Source organism: Macaca nemestrina, chromosome 3, assembly GCF_043159975.1.
Source record: "Macaca nemestrina isolate mMacNem1 chromosome 3, mMacNem.hap1, whole genome shotgun sequence".
Taxonomy (NCBI): Eukaryota; Metazoa; Chordata; class Mammalia; order Primates; family Cercopithecidae; genus Macaca; species Macaca nemestrina.
Genome location: NC_092127.1, coordinates 86,664,724 through 86,687,707, shown reverse-complemented (window position 1 = coordinate 86,687,707; position 22,984 = coordinate 86,664,724). Strand labels below are relative to the sequence as shown.

Sequence of the window (22,984 nt, the reverse complement as noted above, 5' to 3'; positions counted from 1 at the left end):
TTCATTAGAGGTTGCTTTCCTTTTCCTGAGGATCACTGATCCTTCTCAACTTCAGGCCTTATTTTCCACTTCTATTTATATTCCTATTTTTCTCCCCCAATCCCTACTACCACCAAAAGAAATTCACTTTTCTCAAAAAAAAAACAAAAACAAAAACAAAAAACCAAAAGTATGTTAAATTCAAAGAAAACACCTTTAAACGATTATTATGGTTGAAAAGTAATGGGTTTTTATGACTAGGAAGCAGAAAACTAAGTCCCTGCCCCTCAATATCACCCAAGATAAGAATAAACCATGGAAAGCATAACAGCTGCAAATCTCCCACCCAGATGAGAGAACATCTGTAGAGAACATCCCTAGAGAGAAACAAAGACCTATCCCAATTCAGGAAAGTTCACCTGATAACTGTGTGAGAAAGCTCAAACTGCCTCCTAGCAGCACTGTCTTACCTATGTAAGGAGTCAGTGATTCTGTTGAAGTACTCGGCTCGGCTCACCTACTCTTCCCTCCTTGCTTCAACTCATTCCCTAACACCTATGCACAAACCACTTGCTCCAGTGTTGTGCAGTTAAGAATGCAATTGCTTCAGAGGCATCATAAGGGAAGATTTCCATTCTAAACTGCCAGAAGAGACAGTGGATTCATTGGCAGAAAACTAGCATAAAAGTGACAAATGGACTGAAAGGTTTCATACTAGACATGCCTGAAGTCTATCCATAGAAGAAAGTACTATTGTCGCTTATAGTCCCTTAAAAAAATTCATTGTATATGAAAGAGTAAAAGAAAATTTCATCCTCTAAAAAAGAATTCATGTAATTCACATGAAAATTCATCACATTTGGTATAAGCAAGAGTTCAATCAATAAACTTTTTAAAACCCAAACGAGATAAGCTGAATTGACTGAGTCGTAACTTTTCCATGAGGGATTTCCAACCCCCCAAAATCCCTCACCTTTCTAAACTAGTAGCAGATGTTTTCTAGTACCCATGTGACAATCATATATGGCCTTGTGATATGTTTTACAATGTCTGCTTTCGTGATTACTGCAGATTTGCCTTCCATAGTCACTTTTCACAGTTTCCATCTTATTTCTTCTCTCTTTTTTTTTTTTTTTTTTTTTTTTGAGACGGAGTCTCGCTCTGTCGCCCAGGTTGTAGTGCAGTGGCGCGATCTTGGCTCACTGCAAGCTCCGCCTCCCGGGTTCACGCCATTCTCCCCTGCCTCAGCCTCCACAGTAGCTGGGACTGCAGGTGCCCGCCACCACGACCAGCTAATTTTTTGTATTTTTAGTACAGATGAGGTTTTACCATATTAACCAAGATGGTCTGGATCTCCTGACCTCGTGATCTGCCCGCCTCAGCCTCCCAAAGTGCTGGAATTACAGGCGAGAGCCACTGCGCCCGGCCTCCATCTTATTTCTTAATTATAAGGTCTCTGAGGATAAAAGTCATCATCATCCTAGCCTCCACAGCTCTAGTACCATTTCCTTAATGTGACTAAGCAATGTAGCCAGATAGGCAGTGGATGACTAGTAACTTCTGTCCGTAGTTCAAAATCTAAGGTCACAGTTGCTCTAGCTAGAGAAAGTATGGTTTTCTAGATTGTAATTCAAAAAATGCACTATAGCATAGTGTGTAAGATTGCCTGAGGTTCTACTACTTACTTCGTGACGTTGGTCCAGTTACTTAACCTCTCTGTGCCACATTTTTCTTACGTATAAAATGAAGATAATAATGGGACCTTTATCATAGAGTTGGTATGAGTATGAAATGTGATAATACAAATAAATTGGTTAAGGAAGTAATGTCACATAGTAAAAGATCAATAAATCCTAGCTATAATTATTATATTACATATAAAAGGGTTCATATGACTCCTAGAATAGTGGGTAAAGATGTGATTTTGGGAGTTAGATATGAAAGGAATGAAAAGCATTTTCCTAATGGATCCCAATCACACCTGGCATCAAGGCAAACTAAGCTCTTGACATCACAGTCAAATGAATTACGAATGTCCCTCATTTTCCCAAAGCCTTGAAATACAATCAACATACTGTACACAATCACCTTATGTGAGAGTGATCTAATAGATCAGAATGGGGCCATTGTCTTGGAGGATTCTTGACAAGAGACCCAGGTAACCTCACCCTCTGTCCTGCCTTTCCAGTTTCTCACCTGAACAAGCAGGTTAGAAGGCATTCCTAGAAGGTTTACCCCCACCATTTCTCAGCCCATAAAGAGGAAAAAAAAAAAAAAGAAGAAGAAGAACTAATGTTCTTTATCTCTTCTGTCCACAGTCAGTGCTTCCCAGAAACACCCTCATCTAACCCATCATTACCCCTACCCCAGGAAAAACTGCAGCAGATGACAACAGGCAATGCAAACAACATGTTTGCAGTATCCACACACATACATACACTCCTTTTTGCTACATACCACTAGCCTGGCCACCATTAATATGAGCCCAGAGTTATTCGTTCTCCCTCTCTGGCATCACAGGGCCAGAAGATAATGAAGGAAGAGATCTAACAATACTTAAATAAATAACCATTACAGGCAAAATATTGAAATAGAAAAGGCTTATCTTTGGGGCCTTTTGCATACTCTTCAGCCATGCCTGCTCTTCTAGAAGTCTCTGCAGGCAGAGCCTTTATATTACGTTCTGACTTTCTCCAGATTCAAGTGGTCCTTACATCTCACGAAATCCACTGTGGATGGATGGCTCCTTAGCTCCCACCTTGACCCACTCCAATACATTCCACACTCTCACATCAGATTAATTTTCTGAAAACAAAGGTCTTATCCCACTTTGGTTTTTAAACACATTTATTCCTAGTGGGAGTTATTTATATCCTTCTGCTGAAGGTCATTGCCAAGGTCTGATTGCAAAAATTCAAAAAACTGCAACCTTAGGCATAAATGGGTTGTTCCTTAATCAGACGTATCACTGTATCACACATTATAATTATATGTGCATATGTCATATGTCCTCCAATAGACTGTAAAGTCATGTAAGCACTCAAATTATCGACCTCATCTTAAACAATCTTCACCCATCTATTCAAAAAAATTCTAATGAATACATATTATAAACCAGGCACTACACTAGTCCCTAGAGAGAGGAGTCAGACCATGCCCTTCAACTTGTTAAAAATCTTTTGGAGGGTAGAGGGAGGCAGCAGGGGTTATAGCCACATAAGCAGAAAACTGCAATACATATAAAATAATTTACCTGTTATAATATAATTGCAATATATAATATGTTATAATTGCACAAGCACCAAGAAATACAGGATTTCATTGAAGGGACTTCAACTACACTCTTGAGAAGATCAAGAAAGGCTACTCAGAAGAAGTAATGTCTAAACTGATACCAGAGCATAATCAGGTATTTCTAGAGAACCAGGCACTGTAAATGGTCCATTAAAATTAGAACTGTGACAAAGGATAAGGTTTAAGAAACACTCAGGGACCAAATCAGAAAAGGACTTTAAAGCCACTATAAGTGTTTGAAGTTTATCTAAAAGGCACTGAATTGTTTTACAGGATGAATGATATGATCAGATTTGTATTTTAAAATAACCACTCAAATTAGAGTGCAGCAGACATTTAAAATGTCTGTAGAACACATGAATAGTTAAGTGACATTAGCACAGTAAAAAATATTTCAGGAATTCAGAAAATACAGAAATCAGTAAATCAGTGCTGGCTGTGATACCCCAGAAAGGTTTTATGGTGCAGTTTAACTGGGCTTAAGAAAGTAGATTTTCACAGAGCAATTTAAGGAAACGAAGAACATTTCAGCCAAAGGCAGGGAGGGTCCAAGGAAGATAATGAGCTCAGAAGTGGTTAAGCGAAAGCTTATGGGAATCCATAGAGCAGTGAGTAGTTTAGTTTAGTGGGTGCTAGGTCTGGAGCAGTAGGATGACACAGGACGATCAGGCCATAAATGCTAGGCTCAAGATTTAGAGTTTACCAGCTAAGAGACAGTTCATGGAAGTTTTTCGAAAGAAAGAGTGTTGCTTTGAGAAGACTCAATATTGAAAATTGAAAAAGGTTAAAAATAGAACCTGGCAACCAGGTGATGGTAGAAATGTGAGAAGAAAAATACTATGTGCAATGCAGGAGATGGGCTGCAAGATATATATCAAAAATTATGTATCAGAAGAAGAAACTCTCTGAATGGAGGCATTTCCAGCAGCTCAGTGTGATAATTCAGAAAATAGGATCTTCCTTCTATCAGGCTGTTTAACCACTATCTACACATAAGAACTTGAAAATACAGTAATTGAAAGAGGAAATGAGGGAAAGGAACATTCGAAGAATGAGAAAGGAACACCTGAACAAACAAAAGGCAGCACTGAGGCCATTCTTAAATGTCCTAGATTAATAACCCAGGAGTATCCAGATATTTGGGGCTTCCCTGTGTATGCTCGGAACTCCCCTCAATAGATCAGACCTTTATCCAGAAATGAGGGCTCCAGAGACCCATTTGGCTAAAAGGGCTCCCTCCTCTTTGTTGTTTGGGTTACTGTTTCTATCTAACTCTTTGCACTGTCAGTAGCTATAAGAAGCAAAACTATTGGCTCAATTGTTCTACTGTCTACAGTTTGAACTCAGGCCTCTTTGATATCCCAAAGCAACAAGCTAATTTAATAGTACTTACTTAAGGATACAGAAGAAAAATATTTAGAAAACCTTCCAAAATTGTCTAACAAATCTCCAGAGTTCATTAGTCTATCACCTGAGAAAAGCTGACCTAATAAATATCACAGCCCTCAACCAAAAGAACAGTTATTTGAAAACTAAGTCTTGTAGAAGATTCAGTAAATTCCTGGACCTTAAAACAAATTTTATTAGCCTTTTTCAAAGTCAAAAACCAGTGTCTCACAATAAACATGTGCATTGTTTATTCCACCCTATGAGGAAACTGAAGTTGTATTCTTTAGGGTATGTAAGCATTAATGACCCTAAAATTTTACTCCAGAATTGGGTGGTTTCACACTGGAGCATACACAAATGCCGTGGGCTCAAGTCCGTCAACTACCAGCAAATCGATGGATTCTTTTGGATTGGTATTTCATTTGTCATCGTTTAACCAATGATTATTGTTTTCACTAGGACTTTTTAGAACATCAGGCAGGGCACCGTGGCTCATGACTATAATCCCTGCACTTTGGAAGGCCGAGGCTGGCGGATCACCTGAGGTCAGAAGTTTGAGACCAGACTCACCAACAGGGAGAAACCCCATCTCTACTAAAAATACAAAATTAGCTGGGTGTGATGGCACACGCCTGTAATCCCAGCTACTCGGGAGGCTGAGGCAGCAGAATTGCTTGAACCCGAGAGGCGGAGGTTGCGGTGAACCGAGATCGTGCCATTGCACTCCAGCCTGGGCAACAAGAGTGAAACTCAGTCTCAAAAAAAAAAAAGAAAAGGAAAGAAAAAGAGAGAACATCAAAGAGATGTTTGTTAGGCTGATTAAGTGGCAAATTTTCCTTGGCTTCCTTTTCTTTCCAAGGTAACTATGAGCTTCTTCCTGTCTCTTTTTGTTGCCCACAGAGGCCATAATGAGGGCAGTTAAATATGCAAACATAAGAATGAGAAAAAAAGGTGGCAAGATACATATAATTTTACCTATTGAGACATCCTACCTGCTAATAAACAGAGAATCATATTACTGGTACATTTAACCAATTTTCCTAAATAATTTAGGCATGTTTTCCAATGTCTTTGTGAATGTGGTGCGGGGAGATCTTTTGCCCCTTTAAAATTCATCAACACCTCCAGACACTGCAAGATAAGGAGGTCATGCAAGTCAAAACAATGTGTGGGCTACAGATACGCAGCTTCAAGTCAGTCCTCTAAGTTTCTTTCCAAGCGCATGACCATACCTACCTGGAAATACTGGAGTCAGCTCAGCTGTTCCCCGTATTTGATAAGAAAAGAATGCAACTAGACAGCAAATACTTTATTTTCTTAAATATTAGCATAATTTGTGGGCATTTCCATTTTTCCAACACATCATTTCTCAGATATTACCCCAGATATAACAGCATGCTCAGAACTGGAACTATAGACAATTTACTAAAGAACATGCATAAGGGGACCACAAAGCCCTTCTAGGTCAAAGAGAGACCACCTCTGATACGTCATGGCGTCAGAAAGTTCTACATTTCCTTAAGGCCCATATACTTTAATTGTGGTAAGATATTTCTAACAAAAAGAATACCAATCTACCTATAATGTTATTAACATGGAATTTATTTGATTACAGTTTCCCTAACTGTAATCTAAAGTCATGTTCATTAGGAAACGCCAAATTTCCAAGAGCAGAGTATAGTATGCAGCATTTCCCAAACATCTTGGACTCCAAAAACTTTTTGTAACAAACTAACATCGTCCAAAAATGACAAACAATGTGGAAAATACTATATTCTGCTCTCCAGTAGCAATTGTCAGTGGGACAGAAGTAAAGGAAAACAAGTCAAAGCACTGAATTAACTGAGTTTTAAAAGACAGAGAGCAGTTTCGGAAGGATGCAGAAACTACACTTTGTCTACTTCACAATTTTAAGAATTACCCAATCACAGAGTATTTATTATAGAAATAATTAGGATAATTTGATTTTATGTTTACAAACAGGTATGATGTTTAATTGCTCCTAGGTAGTTCCAAGCTGTTCTCAAAGCCAAGGTATTACCAAATGCCTAGTAGTACCCTGTTTATGTACTGAAGAATATTTTTTTTAATCATTTTGGATAAATACTAGAATCAAATATTAGACCTGACATATGACAAGGAACTAACAATATAAGCCTAGTCTACCACCATCTGGATGACCAAATTAGAAGCTTGGTCTCAAGGCCGCCCCTGTTTCAGCCCTGAATGCCTCATGTAATGTACACAGGAGCCAGAACTACATTATATCTCGTTTTCAAATGGCACTGGTTACCCACCGGGCAACTGTTAACCAGGGTGGCATGTGATAATCTTCTTCCTTGCTGACCTTGTAGGAAGTGTGTGAGCCGTTATCTTTCTGGGAAGATTTAAGTAACTCATTCCTATCTAAAAAGCATGTTAAGGTGGCGTCACACCCTCAACTACTGCATAAACTTTTCAATAAAACCTTATAATCACAAGAGTCTGACCTCTCAGTTCATCGGGCGTAAAACTGCAGTCTCTGGCTGCCAAATCCCTTAACAATATTAACCTTTTAATCCTTTAGCCTCGTCTAGTGAAAAGTAAGTGTCACCAGATACCGCCTTCTACTTCAGAAATAAAACAAGATTCTTTCTCCTGCCCTTTTCCCAAATAAAAACGGCTCATATACAAAGTGAAGTCTAGGGACACCCACAGTACAGAGGGCTGCCCGGGCCTGGCGGCCTTACCTGGTTGAAGTGCAGCTGGCCAGGCTCCGGGACGCCCACGCGGGAGGCGGCTCCCATCTGCTCCAGCAAGTGCTGGAGCTGCGCCGCCGACAGACTCAGATTCGCGCCGAACACGCTCAGCACATCCTCGCTGAAGGCGAGCCCTGGTCCCTCCGCCACTCCTCCAAGGCCGGCGGCCGCCAGCAGCAGGAGCCCGGCCACCGCCCGGCCCGGGGTCATCCTGGCCTGGGCTTCCCCTTGAGGGCCCGCGACTGGCTGCCGCGCAGAGGGACGCGCGCGGGCGCACTGGCGTCCGTGCCCAAGGGCGCGAGCGTCAGTGCTCGGCGCTGCTCCGAGTCAGAGGTGGCGCGGGACGCCTCTGGTTCTCCGACGCCTTCGAAAGAACAGCAGCTCGCGACCTGCGGGGCATTGAAGTGGCAGCGTAGCCGCGGGGAGCGATAGGCGGAGTGGGCCCCCCGGCCTCCTGGAGAGCCTGAGATAAAGAGGACAAAGGGGGACAGAGATAAAGGCCACCAGGGCACCAGCCGGCCGGCTCCAGAAACGCTGCGTGGCAGTAGCCCTCAAAAGCCCGGCCGGGCATGGGGCCAGACGCCCCGGATCCGGGTTTGCAAACGCCCCAGTATTTGCGTACATATGCTCCTCCCGGATATAAAGCCCCAAACCACGCCACTTCTTAGGAAAAACTAAAACCACACTAACTGTAGAACTCTACCTCCTCTTCCTGTCTTTCTGCTTTATTCTCTCCGCCGCAAACTTAGAAGAGGTGAGACTTGCAGTCCCCAAGGAACTGCAGAAAGGGGCTCTTCCGGAATCCTGGGGATTGTGTGTCTAAACGGGACCCTCCCTCTCCCCGGATCTCTTCTCTGGGCTTGGCAAGTTAATCAGAAGGATTCGCTGGCCTCTCACCTCTCCTATCTGTTTGTTTCTGTTTGTCTCTGCGTCTTTCTGTCTGCGTGTCAACGTGAGACTCGGTCTCTGGATCTCTCTCTTTCTGTCTCCCGCCCCCACAACCTCTGTATCTCTGACAGGTCCGCAGTGAAACTCCGCGATCCGCTCCGGCGCTCTTTACAAATAAGGGGAGGAGGGCCATGTCCCCGCCTCCATAGCACGTGGTGACCCATTTCTCCAGCCTGAAGTCCCGCACGCGTCCACGCCGGGGCGCAGGACCGCCGGCCTTCCCTCCGCCTGCGCTGCTCATTCCCAGCATCAGCCGGGCCCTCTTCCCTACCCTCATCCCTAAGGGTTACCTGATGCCACCTCCGTGTCGGGGTCCCTAACTGCTCTCTGGTCTCAGATACGCATGCACCTTTTCGTGACCTTGATGAAACCAGCTTCCTGAAATGGAACCTGGAGACCCTTGCATTGTCTACATGATTAACAGGAATTGCTTTTTTTGTCTCACTTCTTAAAATCAGAGGAGAAAGAGGAAATCCAACGGTAGCGGTGGCGGGCTAGCTGAGCCAGCACTACCCAAGCCGGCACTTCCTGGCGGGATATCCGCAGATCAGAGGCATGTTTATTTGTTCATATGGAGGCTCAAGAAAAGCTGACTTAGGTGTGATGTCAACAGGTTTGTGTAAAGTGAGTGTGGTGTTTGAGGCAAAGGTTGTATCTGGTGGATATAGCGGTTCAAGTGTAAAGTGAAACCATGCTTCACTGTTAGATGGCTGTGAAAGGAAAATAAATCTTGAGACTCCAAAATCACCAAGCTAAAGGGAAACATTAAGCAGGGAACAGCTTAGGGCAAACCTGCCTCCCATTCTATTCAAACTCATCCCTCTGAGGCTCATCTGAGACAAATGAATATCTGATTGCTTTCTCTTCTCCATTGTTTATGCAAAAAATGCAGATTCACTGGGCCAGACTAAACTGTGTATTCAGTGGAAGGCTGATCGTGGCTTCAAAAGAATGTAACCTTTTGTCTCTTGTCTATTATACTTCTAACATGGAAGCCCCCACTTCCAGTTACTGAACTGAACCAATGTACATCTTACACATATTGATTGATGTCTCATGTCTCTCTAAAATATATAAAAGCAAACTGTCCCCCCATCCACCTTGGGCACATGTCTCAGGACTTTCTGAGGCTGTGTCAGGGGCATGTCCTTAACCTTGCCAAAATAAACTTTCTAAATTGACTGAGACCTGTCTCAGATATTTTGCATTCACGTGACTAAGGACAATAAAAAGAATTCAAGGTGCTGTTCTTGCCTTTCATCAGGAGAATGCACAGCCTTCTAAAATAGCACATTTTAAAGAGACATTAAGTCTAGACAAGGGGGAGAAGATGGGGAAAGGGAAAAAAAATCTTAATCTTACAAGAGGAACCTAAAGACATAACTGCAGAAGAAAGAGACAGGTAGAGAACATTCCCAGAGGCTAAGGATCTAGGCAGATGACGCGGAAGGACTGTCATATGGAAGAAGGTTTAACTATATTACATCTAACTCCAGGGGACAGAAGGCAGCAGTCATGGGGCAAAGTCACCCAGAGGAAGGTTTCTGCAGAATTATAAGGCATGGCTGCCTTGGGAGATAGTGATTTCTCCATGATCAAAAGTGATTCAAATCAACAGATCCTGGGTGACCACCTATAATATGTGCTAGAAGGATGCATGCCTGAAGGAAGATTAACTAAATGATCTTCACACTCTGCTCTTTCCAATTATAAAATCTATGCATTTGTTAATAATAATATACAGAATTATGTTGATGCTAAAAGGGCAAATATTTCACCTAAGGGCCAGAAGTAAGTTAATATCACTTGTTGATATTAAGAGTAAGTTGTGCTCTTAAATCACTCAGCTCATGGGACTCTTCAAGCCTTTTATTGGATTTTGAAATATAGTTTGTTACCTATTTTTCCTTTGGACCTCCATGATGCAAAATGATTTTTGGAAATTAATGAATACTCTAAATGGCTAATCTATACCCAGCAAGTTGTTTATTTCCAGCTTTTCTAAAACTAAATTTGTTCATAAAGTGTTGGATTTTAACAAATATAAAAGGTTTTTAAAAACACAAATCTTGGCTGGGCACTGTGGCCTGTAATCTCAGCACTTTGGGAGAATAAGGTGGGTGGATCACTTGAGATCAGGAGTTCAGACCAACCTGGCCAACATGGAAAAACTCTGTGTCTACTAAAAGTACAAAAATTAGCCAGGCATGGTGGTGCGCACATGTAATCCCTGCTACTCAGGAGGCTGAGGCATGAAAATGGCTTGAATCTAGGAGGCAGAGGTTGCAGTGAGCCAAGATCAGGACACTGCACTCCAGCTTGGGTGACAGAGTGAGACTCTGCCTCAAAAAAGAAAATAATAAAAATACAAATACAAATCTTACATTGTGGATTTTTAGAATATATAATTTATCTATTTATCAGTCATTCATGTCTATGCACATACATTATGGCAGCCCATCAACTCCACAAAATAAGAAACAGTAAAATAAATGACCAACCTACATGCCAACTTTACTAAGCCCAGTTAACATAATGCAATTAAGAGAAAGTATTCAGAAAATTTCAAGTTACTAACTACCAAATAGGTAAGGCTAATTTCTAGATCATCCAGACTAATAAACTATAATCACCAAAAAAACTACAGGTTAGGCATCTCTAATTCAAAAATTCCAAATCCAAAATACTGCAAAATATGAAACTTTTTGAGTGCTGAAATAACACCAGTGGAAAATTCTACACCTGACCTCATTTGACAGGTGCACAAAATTATTGGAAATATTATGTAGAATTGCCTTCAGCCTATGTTTATAGGGTGTATATGAAACATAAATGAATTTTGTGTTTAGACTTGGGTCCCATCCCCAAAATATTTCATTATATATATGCAAATATTCAAAAATCTTAAATAATCCAAATTTGAAACATTTCTGGTCCCAAGCATTTCAAATCAACTAATAACCAGATAATGTTTCATTTACTTATTTATTTATTTATTTATTTATTTATTTATTTATTTATTTTTTAAGAGGCAGGATCTCACTATGTTGCGCAAGCTGCGATGCAGTGGCTATTCACAGGCACAATCCAACTACTAATTACCACAGAGTTTTGACCTACTCCATTCAGACCTGAGCCAGTTCACACCTCCTCAAGCAACCTGGTGGTCCCCACTCACCACCACCCTACTCCTGAAGGGCATCATATTGATGCCAAACTTAGTGATTGGCACAGCCCACTACATCCCAGAATTCCTGGCCTCGAGTGATCCTCCCACCTCAGCCTCCTCAATAGCTGGGATTATAGGCCTGTGCCACTGCACCCAGCCAGATAAATTTTAGGGCCCAAAATATGGCATTCTATAAGTACTATTATTACAAAAGAAAAATACTTACAATTTAAAATATAATGTATAATATATAAAATATATTTTACTTAGAAATTTGCCTTAAAGATCGAATACTTTTAAATGATAATGAGGGTAGCATGCCAAGAACACTGGCCAGCGTGTTGAAAAACGTCACGTTTCTGACTCAGGCACTTGGGAAACCTGGGAAAGTCATTTGACCTCACCAGGATGAATTCCCTCGTCTGTAAAACAAGATACTTGGGACAGAAGAATATCAAGTCTCCATACTAGCCTTATTATTTCTAAGTGTCTAATTTGGAAGTCGCTTGTCAGAACAAAACATGAAATACCTAAAAAAGAAATAAGACTTCACTTCCCCAAGTGAAAGGACAGTTAACTTCAAATCTAACTTTCTCTAATGGTTTCAGTTTTTTCTCAGTTCAGATCTTTTGTGACTATTGCAAATATGAAGTAAACTGGCCTCTTCTAAACATTTTCATGCATGCATTTTCTCTGTGGAAGGACTAATGAGGGAATCTAAAAGATGGCTCACCCCTTTCTCTTCTTCTTCTTCCCTTCTCTTCCTTACCATCCAGCCTGGAAGTCATTAGGTGGAGTGTAGCACAATAGTGTCTGTGTGAAGGGGAGCCATAGGGACCCAAAGAGGGGTGTTGGAGCTTGAACAAGAAAAAAAGTATATCTAAGTAGGAGAGAATGTAGCGTGGATAGTAAGAGCCCAAGTAGGGTCCTGAAGGTGTCCAGATTTGGGAAGAGACATGGGAAATCAGAGCTGCATCACTAATGGGATAAGGGTGTATGCGTGCGCACAAGCACTGACTGTCAGACCAAGTATGATCAGCAGAGTATCCTTCCAAGCATGATCTGTCAGAGCCCAAGCTGGAAGAGCAGGGTGTCCACCAAAGTAGTGGCCAGGTGTTGGGTGCCAAAGACTGAGCACAGCTAGGAAGCATCCATGGATCTAGGGGAGAGAGAAAGAGTCAGCCAGTGTGGAGAGTCAGAGCCCGAGAAGGTGACGAAGGCAGCCAGGCCTGACAGTGGTCATAAGAGAATGTCAGAGATGGGCAAGGGGGAGGAAGGTGACCCTGAAGAGCAGTAGCATGAGGTGTCAGAGTCTGTGCAGTGAGGATGGCAGCCTGGCATGGTGTGTCAGAACCGAAAGAGGATAAGGAAGGAATCAGTGGGGAAGAGGATGCAGCAGAAATACATTAGTTATACATAAGGGGATTCATTAAATAAGTAAATATATTAGATTATAATAGCCAGTTTTCTCGTTATCACAGTAGGGAGTTGCAAATATGGAGAGGGAGAAAACTAGAATGAACGAACCCTCTGGTCTTATGTAGGAATTGGAGAGATCAGTATCAATTCATGGTTTGCTACGTGTAGCATGTGTTTCCACACTATATATATATATATATATGTAAATAATTACCAGCTCTGTCCACTGACCGGGTCTGAGAACAATGCCACTAATAGCAAAGAGCATAACTAGGGCACTGAGCTTGGCTTCTAAATATTACTATTCTCTACTAAACGGAACCAGAGCCCCTTAGGAAAAGGGCTGATTCCAGAAGCAGACAAAGAACAGGATGAACCTGGAATATCACCTTGTGCCTGAAAGCAAGGGAATGGTCCAAAAATGCATGTTAAATTATTCCAGGATAACATGAGATTAGCAGCTTACTCTAAAATGGATCAGAATGAATACAAGTATTTTTACCGTGCTGACCACTTCCCTATATGTACCTCCTAATTTTAAAATTTAAACATTGAATACTGATGAGGAAAGGAGAAAGTTCCTGCAACAAATTACGTTAAAATTAAATCTAAAATTTTACAAAAAGTGTAATTTTCAGTGAAATTAATTTACTCACTAATACATATTTTTAGCATTTGCATCACAGTCCATTGTGTCTGGAATATAAGAATGAAAAGATACTCCTTATTTTACTCTTAAGTAGCTTGTAGGTACAGGTTGGAGGAAGGTGAAAGATGGTTGCTGTAATGAAGACTTTAAATGTTGCGGTGGAGAGAGATAGGAGCACCAGTGTCTGCAGATGAAGTGAGCAAATAGTTTCCAGAGTGGGTAAACCCTGAGCTTTAAGAATAAGTAGAAGTTTAACAGAAAGACAAAAAAATAAAAAATAAAAAATAAGGAAGAACATTCCAAGATGAGAAAATGCAAAATAAAATGCCCTGAGAGACCTGAGAGAATAAAGAGAACTGCAAGGGGGCTCTTGGAATTGGAGAATCTGGAATATAAAGGCAGCATCTGGCAGAATCAGGAAAAGTCTCAAAGTTCCAAGTCTTTGTCTAATGATATCCTCAAAGATTCCTTATGATCATCTGAGGCAACAACAACAACAAAATCTCTTCAGTGAATTTAAACCTCCTTTATCCTGTATTATCAGTATCAATATTTATTTCTCATTATTACCAATAAGCCATACCTAAAATGCTCAAATAAGAGCTAGATAATTATTATATCTGGACCATCTATGTCTATTCAGCCATCCATACCAGAGACAGTATAGGTAGGAATTAGATTTCTCCAAGGCCCCTCTTAATTCCTCATCTCTAAAATGGGGATTAAAATAACACCTGCTAAATTTACCACACTGAATAATTGTGAAAATCAGATGTGATAAAGTGTGTGAAATCCCTTTATCAACTGTAAAGCTGAATGCAGGTGTTCATATATGCTGGAATGGTAGGTAACATGACCCATGTAATAAGCCTAGCAAAAGGCCAATGGGAAATGGACAAGAACAACTAAGAATATCTCAGAACAAAGACTACTTTATACCTTACAAAACTCTTAGTTTTTTTTCCAGGAAATTAAAGCGTTAATCAGAAATGGAAAGATCCATAAATTACACCAAGTCTAATCTTGTCATTTAGGGGATCAGGAAAGGAATGCTCAGGAGAGTTAAGCAGTATGGCCAAGTAACACATTTAGACTGAAACGAAAGCCCAAACTTGTCCTTTTCCATTTCACCACCACAAAATAAACACCAGTCAATGTTTCAAGAATAACACCCTTACGACTTTAATGTCATTGAGTAAGTGAAATTGGAAATTATACTAACCTATGTTCTTCCTAGCTCTTCTTCTTTATCCCTTTCCTTTCATTCTTTTCTCCTGAACCAGTGTCCCCACCCTTTACGCTGCTGTTTCACTTGAGCTCATCCAGCATTAGCTCAGCATGGTTTCTGTGCTTTATAATTCTGTAAATTTTAAAATTATTATTGGAGTGTTGGGAAAATTTACATATACTAACATGGAAATATACTGAGTAAATTAATGAAAAAAATTTGAGGCAGAACACGTTTTAAAACAATGTAAACAACTGTGCGCATGCGTGTTTGTGTGTACATTAACAAAGGTCTGAGGAATATGTGCCAAGCTGTTTACGATGTTTTCCTTTTAAGAAGTAGGTCTGAGGACAGGTGATTCAAAGGGGGAAGAACAATACGTTTCTCTGTGGGGAAAAATGTGTTGTTTTCCTTTATATCCTCTTTTTTTTTTTTTTTTTTTTTTTTTTTTTTTTTTTTTTTGAGACAGAGTCTCATTCTGCCACCCAGATTGGAGTGCAGTGGGCACGATCTTGGCTCACTGCGACCTCCGCCTCCCAGGTTCAAGCAATCCTCCTGCCTCAGCCTCCCAAGTAGCTTGGACTACAGGCATGTGCCACCATGCCCAGCTAATTTTTGTGGTTTTAGTAGAGATGGGGTTTCATCATGTTGGCCAGGCTGGTCTTGAACTCCTGACCTCAGGTGATCCACCCGCCTCAGCCTCCCAAAGTGTTAGGATTACAGGTGTGAGCCACCACACCTGGCCAGTACTTAACATTTTTTCAAAAGGCATGTTTTACTTAAAGGAGTAAAAAGTTATCAAAATGTAGATGATGGAAGAAGTTTGAGTAGACTCTAAATGGGGACAGGGAGAGTAAGGCTCAGTAGATTGTCTCCCTATACCTGGTGAGAAGAGAGTCCTGAGCAGCAGACAGGAAGACCCCATGCTGTGTGGCTGGCATGCTTCTTTACTACTGAAAGCTAACCAAAAAGCAGAGATTTATTTAAAATAAATGTTTTACAAAGCCCTGAAAAGCATCCAACTCCTTTCACTCTGAATTCTCAATAATGCCACGTCTTTGATGCAGCATGGGGTAAGCTGAACAGCAGGCATGAATAATTCTCCATGAGAGTACTTCCCATATCTCCACTCTCCCAACTCTTAAGGATCAGAGTCCAAAAGCCTGACTGAAATTGAGCTGCTGGGAAATGTAATCATGTGAGAACAATTAAAAACTTTCCTTTCAAGATAAGAGCTTAGTACAAAGCCTAGCCTTAGACAAACTTATGAAATGAAATTATGACAAGGAACTCTTCTCCCCTGGGTTCTCAACCCCTTAGTACCAGGAACCTACAGCCTCTTCTCTTCCCTTTCTTCTCTTGCCTTCTTTTCCTTCAAATCTCCTAACCCCAGTAACTTTATGCATGCTAAAATATTAAAAATTAAGAACAAAAAATGATAACTGATCAAGCTCTATTTGCATTTTTTATTTTTTATTTTTGTTAATGATATCCCTGGTTTATGTAATTTGCAAAGTACCTTTAACTTAAGAATTTAAGTGAGACTACTGGAAATTTAAAAAACAAACAGAGAAAGTGCCCTCTCTTCAGTATATGCACTACTAGGAGCTTAAATCTATACAAGAATTTTCTTGATTAGTTTCCGTCTTTTCCAGATATTTATTCACATCACATTCTTGCTGCAGAACACCTTTGTGAAATGATGTGTTTACTCTCTCTATTATTAGGTACTCATCTGTAACTTGTGGTTAAATCAAAAAGCCCTGTTTGAAAGAGGTTTATGTTCCCTAAGGAATGAGCATCAACTATCCCAACCCAAGGTTTCATGGCAGCACAGTATTGTGGAAAGAGCAATGAAATAAGAATGAAGATTTGAGTTCTGATTCTAACTGAAACAATGTGAACAGTTTTGTAGTATTCATAGTTTGAGTCCCTTAACAATTCTGTGTATCTCAGGAGGTTATTACAAGAATTAGTTAAGATGACATAAATTAAAGCATTTTATAAGTTATATATTCAAGGAAACCTAAAATTTCAAACTGGCCAAACCAGGTTGAGAAGTCATTTTGAGCATGATTTACAGCATTGTGACACTACTTGTTTGTCTGTACACACATAACAACATCAAACAAGCTAGGTAGCACATCTTCTCTAGAATGGAAAATTAGTTCTCTGCAGCTCCAGGGAACCCACTGCAGACAACACTGCTCTCTTTTTTTTTTTTTTTTTAACCTGGGTGGAAATTTTCATTTTACCATGAACTGTTTTAATGTTTTCCGGTTCTATTTCCTGTTCTAATACTTTTGGTTGGTACACTTCAGGAAGAGAAAAAATTTGGGGGGGCACAAACAAATGACAAACCAATATTTGGTACCTGTGGTTTTACATTTATATATAAGCCATTCTTGTAGTAAAGACTTAATGAGGATCAATGCACTTGAAATAAAGTATGATTTACACAAAAATAAACTAAAACTAAGGACAGATGTTACAGGAAAAGATAATGGTTTAAATACACAGGAAACTTACAGTCCAAAAATAGTATGTTCCAATATCCTAAGAACCATAAAGAAATGTTTAATTTGTATTTGAGATAGAAGAAACATTCACAAGACACAAAGTCTAGGGCCATGGAAAAAATGACAGATTTACTAATGTCCAATGATTTTTATGTTCCAGGCCCTAATTGTTGCTGGCTTATAAAGTCTGCAAACACTACACTTTGCCTTCTTTGGTAAATGTGTATTTCTCAAAGTCTGTGGGCAACATATGGACCTTGTATGTCTTCTGTGAACCCTACAATCCAGTCATTAATTCAAGTTAACCAAAACGTGCTTATTATCTTTCTAAAAATGAAAAAATATACTTTCCACTGCAGTTTTGGAACTAATTTAGATTTGAAACAATTTTTTTATGTTCAAAGAAGTGTAAAACTTTACTTAGACAAAAGCACATGAGTCTTTTTAAGGTTAACAACAAACAGGAATAAGTAGGTGCTTTGCTTTGTTCCGAAGTCCCTTTTGCCTAATCGCCTACATTTCTCTTATCTAAAAGAAGAATAAATTGCTATGATGGAGTTAATTCCAGCAAAATAGGGAGTTCATATGGATTCGTTTTCAATATTTTATTATTTATCATTTGTGAATCTGAGGGGGAAAGAAAGAAATAAGGAGGGTAGAAGAGATATTCTATAACAGGATGAGTTTGACAATATGTTTCACATATTAAGTTCTTCTTTCCTTTGACATTTCCCAATTTGTTTTATTATTAAAGGTGTAATCACATGTTCAAACTGTAATTTTCAAACTTTTATTTTCAAACTACCTTGAGGACTTATTATATATTTAAACTGTAATCCTACTGCTGTAGAAACAAGAACTAAGTAAGCAAACCCTATATTTAGCAGGAAAAGAAATTCCCCAAGGCCAGAATTATTATGCTCCATAAAACTTGCCAACTGCAACTGCACCCTCCCACATGTAAAGGGAAAATTTAGACTAAAACCTTAAAATCCAAATGAGTAAGATATAATAGGTGACCTAATAAATAGCTACCACATTACAGAATTTTCGTCTAAAATATTTCATAGGGATAGTAAATAAGTTAGAGAGTTTTAATCTAAAATATTACTAAGTGTCTAAATAAACTTTAAATATTTAATCTAAGATAAAATCACCAAAAATATTTCATATGAGTATCTAAAATAGGAATAAAATGCAACTTCTCCAAGTTGTTTCTTCCTACTTAGACTACTGAGATTTAATACAAAGAAAACTTTTACCAATGTTATGTCAAAGTTTTCAATCTTTAAAATGCAAAATTATGTCTTTTAGGTCGCTGCCTGTTCTGTTCATCATTTTCTGATTCTGGGATTTGAATCTTTTAAAAATACTCAGAAAAATCTTGGAACAAACATGGAACCGAAATAAATTTGCCATTCAGAGAGTAGGACAGAAAGTCAAAGCTGATAAGCTCAAATGTCCTTTCTGCTCTTTTATCTTAAGAGAAGCCTGTAAGTCCTCCATCTTAGCCAATGCTGGAAAGTAAGATTAGAAAAATGGGACTAGAAAAGGAAGCAGGATGTTTAGCATTACTGTCTGCAAACACTACACCTGGCCTGTGTGATAGGTATAGAACTGAAGAATGGACGTCATCACAGACCAAAGCATATCAAACCTGTTTGCAGAGTTAGTTCAGAGATGCCTGGGTTTTAAGATAAATAGAGAATGTTTATCACTGGTATTTTTTTTTTTTTACTCATCTATGTCCCTGTTGACGCTGTAGAATTCAATGTTTATGACTATAAAAACAATACCATCAACAAAAATAATATCTATAATTACCCTCTCTAATCCACAGTTATTATGATGACATAATCACTCTGGAGCAATTAGGTCTGTGGGGCAGATCTGATTGAAGCCTATTTTGAAGATAACAGTATTTTCACTATGCCTTTCAGATTAACGTGTCATCAGCTAAAGGCCATCATTTTCTTACAGATATTCATTTCCTTGTATAACCTTTGCCTGACTTGTTATCTGATGTTTCAATTCTGGTATGTGAATATGTGGAAAATTAATTTATTGCCTTAACCAGACAAGAACACTTTGCATACGCAAAGAATATATATATTCTATATATTCTTAAATATTAAGAGTGAATTTAAATCAAAGATAGACAAAATACAGACAAACAAATTTGTTTTTAAATGTCAATTCATTTAAAACAAAGATCAGAATTAAAAATCATAAGCAATACGTATTTCAAATTTATAATCTTCTTTTGATATAAATATTGATAGAGATGATCAAGACCATTATCTATTAATAAGCTGATCTACATTTGAGAAACAAACAAACAAAAAAAATGCCTACTGACCGGGCTTCTTGCCAAGAGCCCAGGTTAAAGTACAAAGAGACTGCAGTGTTTGATCAGCCCGTGAAGTTTGTTATGAAGAACCTACGTGTGCTTGGTCACAGTGTATTTTTACCTTCAATTATTTTAAAATTGTTAAAATACTGGCTTTTTTATTTTTTAATTGGTCTTTAATCTGTATCCTAAATATTTCTTTTTAAAAAGTTATAAAACTCTATGATTCTCAACTTTGTACTGACTACATAACAACCTTCAAAGGACCTGTTCACGTGACTGTGTGCTATTAGCCTCTGGCCTATGACATGAACTTATTTAATATTTAGATAGTATAAGTATATATGGAAAAAGAGGGACTATTTTGCCTGGGAATGCCATTCAGAAATGTTGTGAGGATTAAAGTAGATAGTATATATAAAGTGTCTAGCATAAAGCCACATAGCAGAGGCTTAGTAAATGCAAAATGTATAAAAGTATGTGTATGTGTATCTCAAGCATGGTGCTGTGCTTTCATATACTTCTTTCCTTTTCCAGTATATACCACAATGCTCTAAAAGAATACTAATGATGATTATGACATTGGTCTGAATTTCATATCAAAAACATTTGTGGCCAGATACAGTGGCTCACGCCTATAATCCCAACACTTTGAGAGAACAAGGCTGGAGGATTGCTTGAGCCAGGAGTTCTAGACTAGCATGAACAACATAGTGAGACATCATCTCCACAAAAAGTGTTTTTAAAAAATTAGCAAGGCATGGTAGCACATGTCTGTAATCCCAGTTACTGAGGAGGCTGAGTGGGGAGGATGGCTTGAACCCAAGAAGTTGAGGCTGCAGTGAACTGAGATTGTATCACTACACTGCAACTTCAGCAATAGAGAGATTTTATCACAAAAAAAGAAAAAAAGATAAAGGAGAGAGATGAAAGAGAAGGAAGGAAGGGAGGGAGGGAGGGAGGGAAGGAAGGAAGGAAGGAAGGAAGGAAGGAAGGAAGGAAGGAAGGAAGGAAGGAAGGAAGGAAGGAAGGAAGGAAGAAGAAAAGAAAAGAGAAAAGAAAAGAAAGAAAAGAAAGGGAGGGAGGGAGGGAGGAAGGAAAGAAAGAAAGAAAGAAAGAAAGAAAGAAAGAAAGAAAGAAAGAAAGAAAGAAAGAAAGAGAGAGAGAGAGAGAGAGAGAGGGAGGGAGGGAGGGAGGAAGGAAGGAAGGAAGGAAGGAAGGAAGGAAAGGAAGGAAAGGAAGGAAAGGAAGGGAAGGAAGAGAAGGAAGAGAAGGAAGGAAGGAAGAGAAGAAAGAAAGAAAAGAAAGAAAGAAAGAAAGAAAGAAAGAAAGAAAGAAAGAAAGAAAGAAAGAAAGAAAGAAAGAAAGAAAGAAAGAAAGAAAGAAAGAAAGAAAGAAAGAAAGAAAGAAAGAAAGAAAGAAAGAAAGGGAGGGAGGGAGGGAGGGAGGGAGGGAGGGAGGAAGGAAGGAAGGAAGGAAGGAAGGAAGGAAGGAAGGAAGGAAAGAAGGGAGGGAGGGAAGGGAGGATATTTATTTCTTCTTTAGTAAAAAATATATAAGCACTGAAAAGAGAAACTTTTGCCATCACAATATCTACAACCCAACCTTATCTGAATTCTTAAACTCTGCCTTCTTTTCTGTTACAGCAAATGATTTTTCCACGCTTTCTTACAAGACCAGCCTTCCGATAGATCTCATCCTTTTTCCTACTCAAGTTATTTGTCTCCACAATTCTAACCTTCTTTCTCCTACTATATCATCGGCTCTGGACTAGATCATTCCCATGAACAGAAAATATTGTCTCTTTTCTCTTAAAAGTTCCTCCCACCCTACATCTCTGTCAAGCTACCACTCTATTTGTTATGGGTTGAATTGTGTCCCCAAAAGGAAGATATGCTGAAGTCCTAACCTTCAGTAACTCAGAATGTAACCTTGTTTGAAAATAGGGTTGTTGCAGATGGAATTAGTTAAGATGAGGTCATCTTAATCAACAGGGTGGGCCCTTAATCCGATATGACTGATGTCCTTTTAAGAAGGTAGCCATGTGAAGACACAGAGGGACACACAGGGAGAATGTCATGTGATGACAAAGACAGAGATTGGATTATGCAACTGCAAGCCAAGAAATGCCAAAGATTGCCAGCAACGACCAGAAGCTAGCAAAAGGCATGTAAAGATTACCCCAGAGGTTTCAGGGGAGCATGGCCCTTGCCAACAACTGTATTTCAGACTTTTAACCTCCAAAACTGTGTGCGAGACAGTAAAGCCATGCAGTTTGTGGCACTTTGTTATGGCAGCCCTAGGAGACTAAAAGGTCATCAGTTTCCCACTCTGTACTAAATCATTCCCATGAGCAGAAAACATTATCTCTTATCTCTTAAAAGTTTCCTTGACCCTATCTCTCTCTTAAGCTATTGCCTTATTGTTTTGCTTGCTTTTGATGCCAAATTTCTTGAGTTACCTACAATTGCTGTCTTTACTTCTCCTCCCATTCTCAAATGCACTTATTCTGGTCACGATCCCTCATCCCACTCTCCACTCCCCAGAAGATAGTTTTGTCAAAGTAATTTATTGTACTTTATTTTTCTTTTTTTTTTTTTTTTTTTTTGAGACAGAGTCTCGCTCTGCCACCCAGGCTGGAGTGCAGTGGCCGGATCTCAGCTCACTGCAAGCTCCGCCTCCCGGGTTCACGCCATTCTCCTGCCTCAGCCTCCCGAGTAGCTGGGACTACAGACGCCCGCCACCGCGCCCGGCTAGTTTTTTGTATTTTTTAGTAGAGACGGGGTTTCACCGTGTTAGCCAGGATGGTCTCGATCTCCTGACCTCGTGATCCGCCCATCTCGGCCTCCCAAAGTGCTGGGATTACAGGCTTGAGCCACCGCGCCCGGCATTTATTTTTCTTTATAACATGTAATATTATATGTTTATTTTTAATGTAGCTATTTTCTGTTTCACTTACTAGACTCTGTAAGTTCCAAAAAGACAGGGGATAGATGTATTTTTTAACCACACTCCAGGCCCTGGTACTTCATATATCTTCAAAGAAAATTGATGCAATACATTTGCTTTCAGATTTTTAATTACATTTAGTACAGAAAATTTCCATTTGGATATAAACACTCTTTGTTTATGGATGGTAAAATTTTGCAAGGATTTTGTTATAATTTTTCAAGAATTTGGAAGTTACTACTAATATAAAGTTTACACGCTGTGCAAGCATACATTATCACTTATATTTTATCCCAAGGTAAATTATGATGTCTTTATATTACACCTTCTACAGCTATTAGCAGACACTAATC

General features: G+C 39.4%; 1 protein-coding gene across 2 annotated transcripts in view; it reads right to left on the bottom strand.

Moving 5' to 3' along the window:
* The window catches only part of LOC105486343 (solute carrier family 39 member 8), an 85,751-nt gene extending 77,310 nt beyond the window's left edge, over positions 1-8,441 (bottom strand). Inside the window, exons 1-2 of one of the 2 annotated variants that reach the window (XM_011749201.2) lie at positions 8,298-8,441; positions 7,392-7,863 (exon numbers count right to left, since the gene is read on the bottom strand). In XM_011749201.2, the coding sequence (XP_011747503.1) occupies positions 7,392-7,610 (219 nt within the window). In that variant the 5' untranslated portion in view covers positions 7,611-7,863; positions 8,298-8,441. Of the gene's footprint in view, positions 1-7,391; positions 7,864-8,103; positions 8,240-8,297 lie in introns of those variants that run through there. The other variant, XM_011749202.3, reaches the window with a different exon arrangement.
* Positions 8,442-22,984: the final 14,543 nt, after the last annotated feature.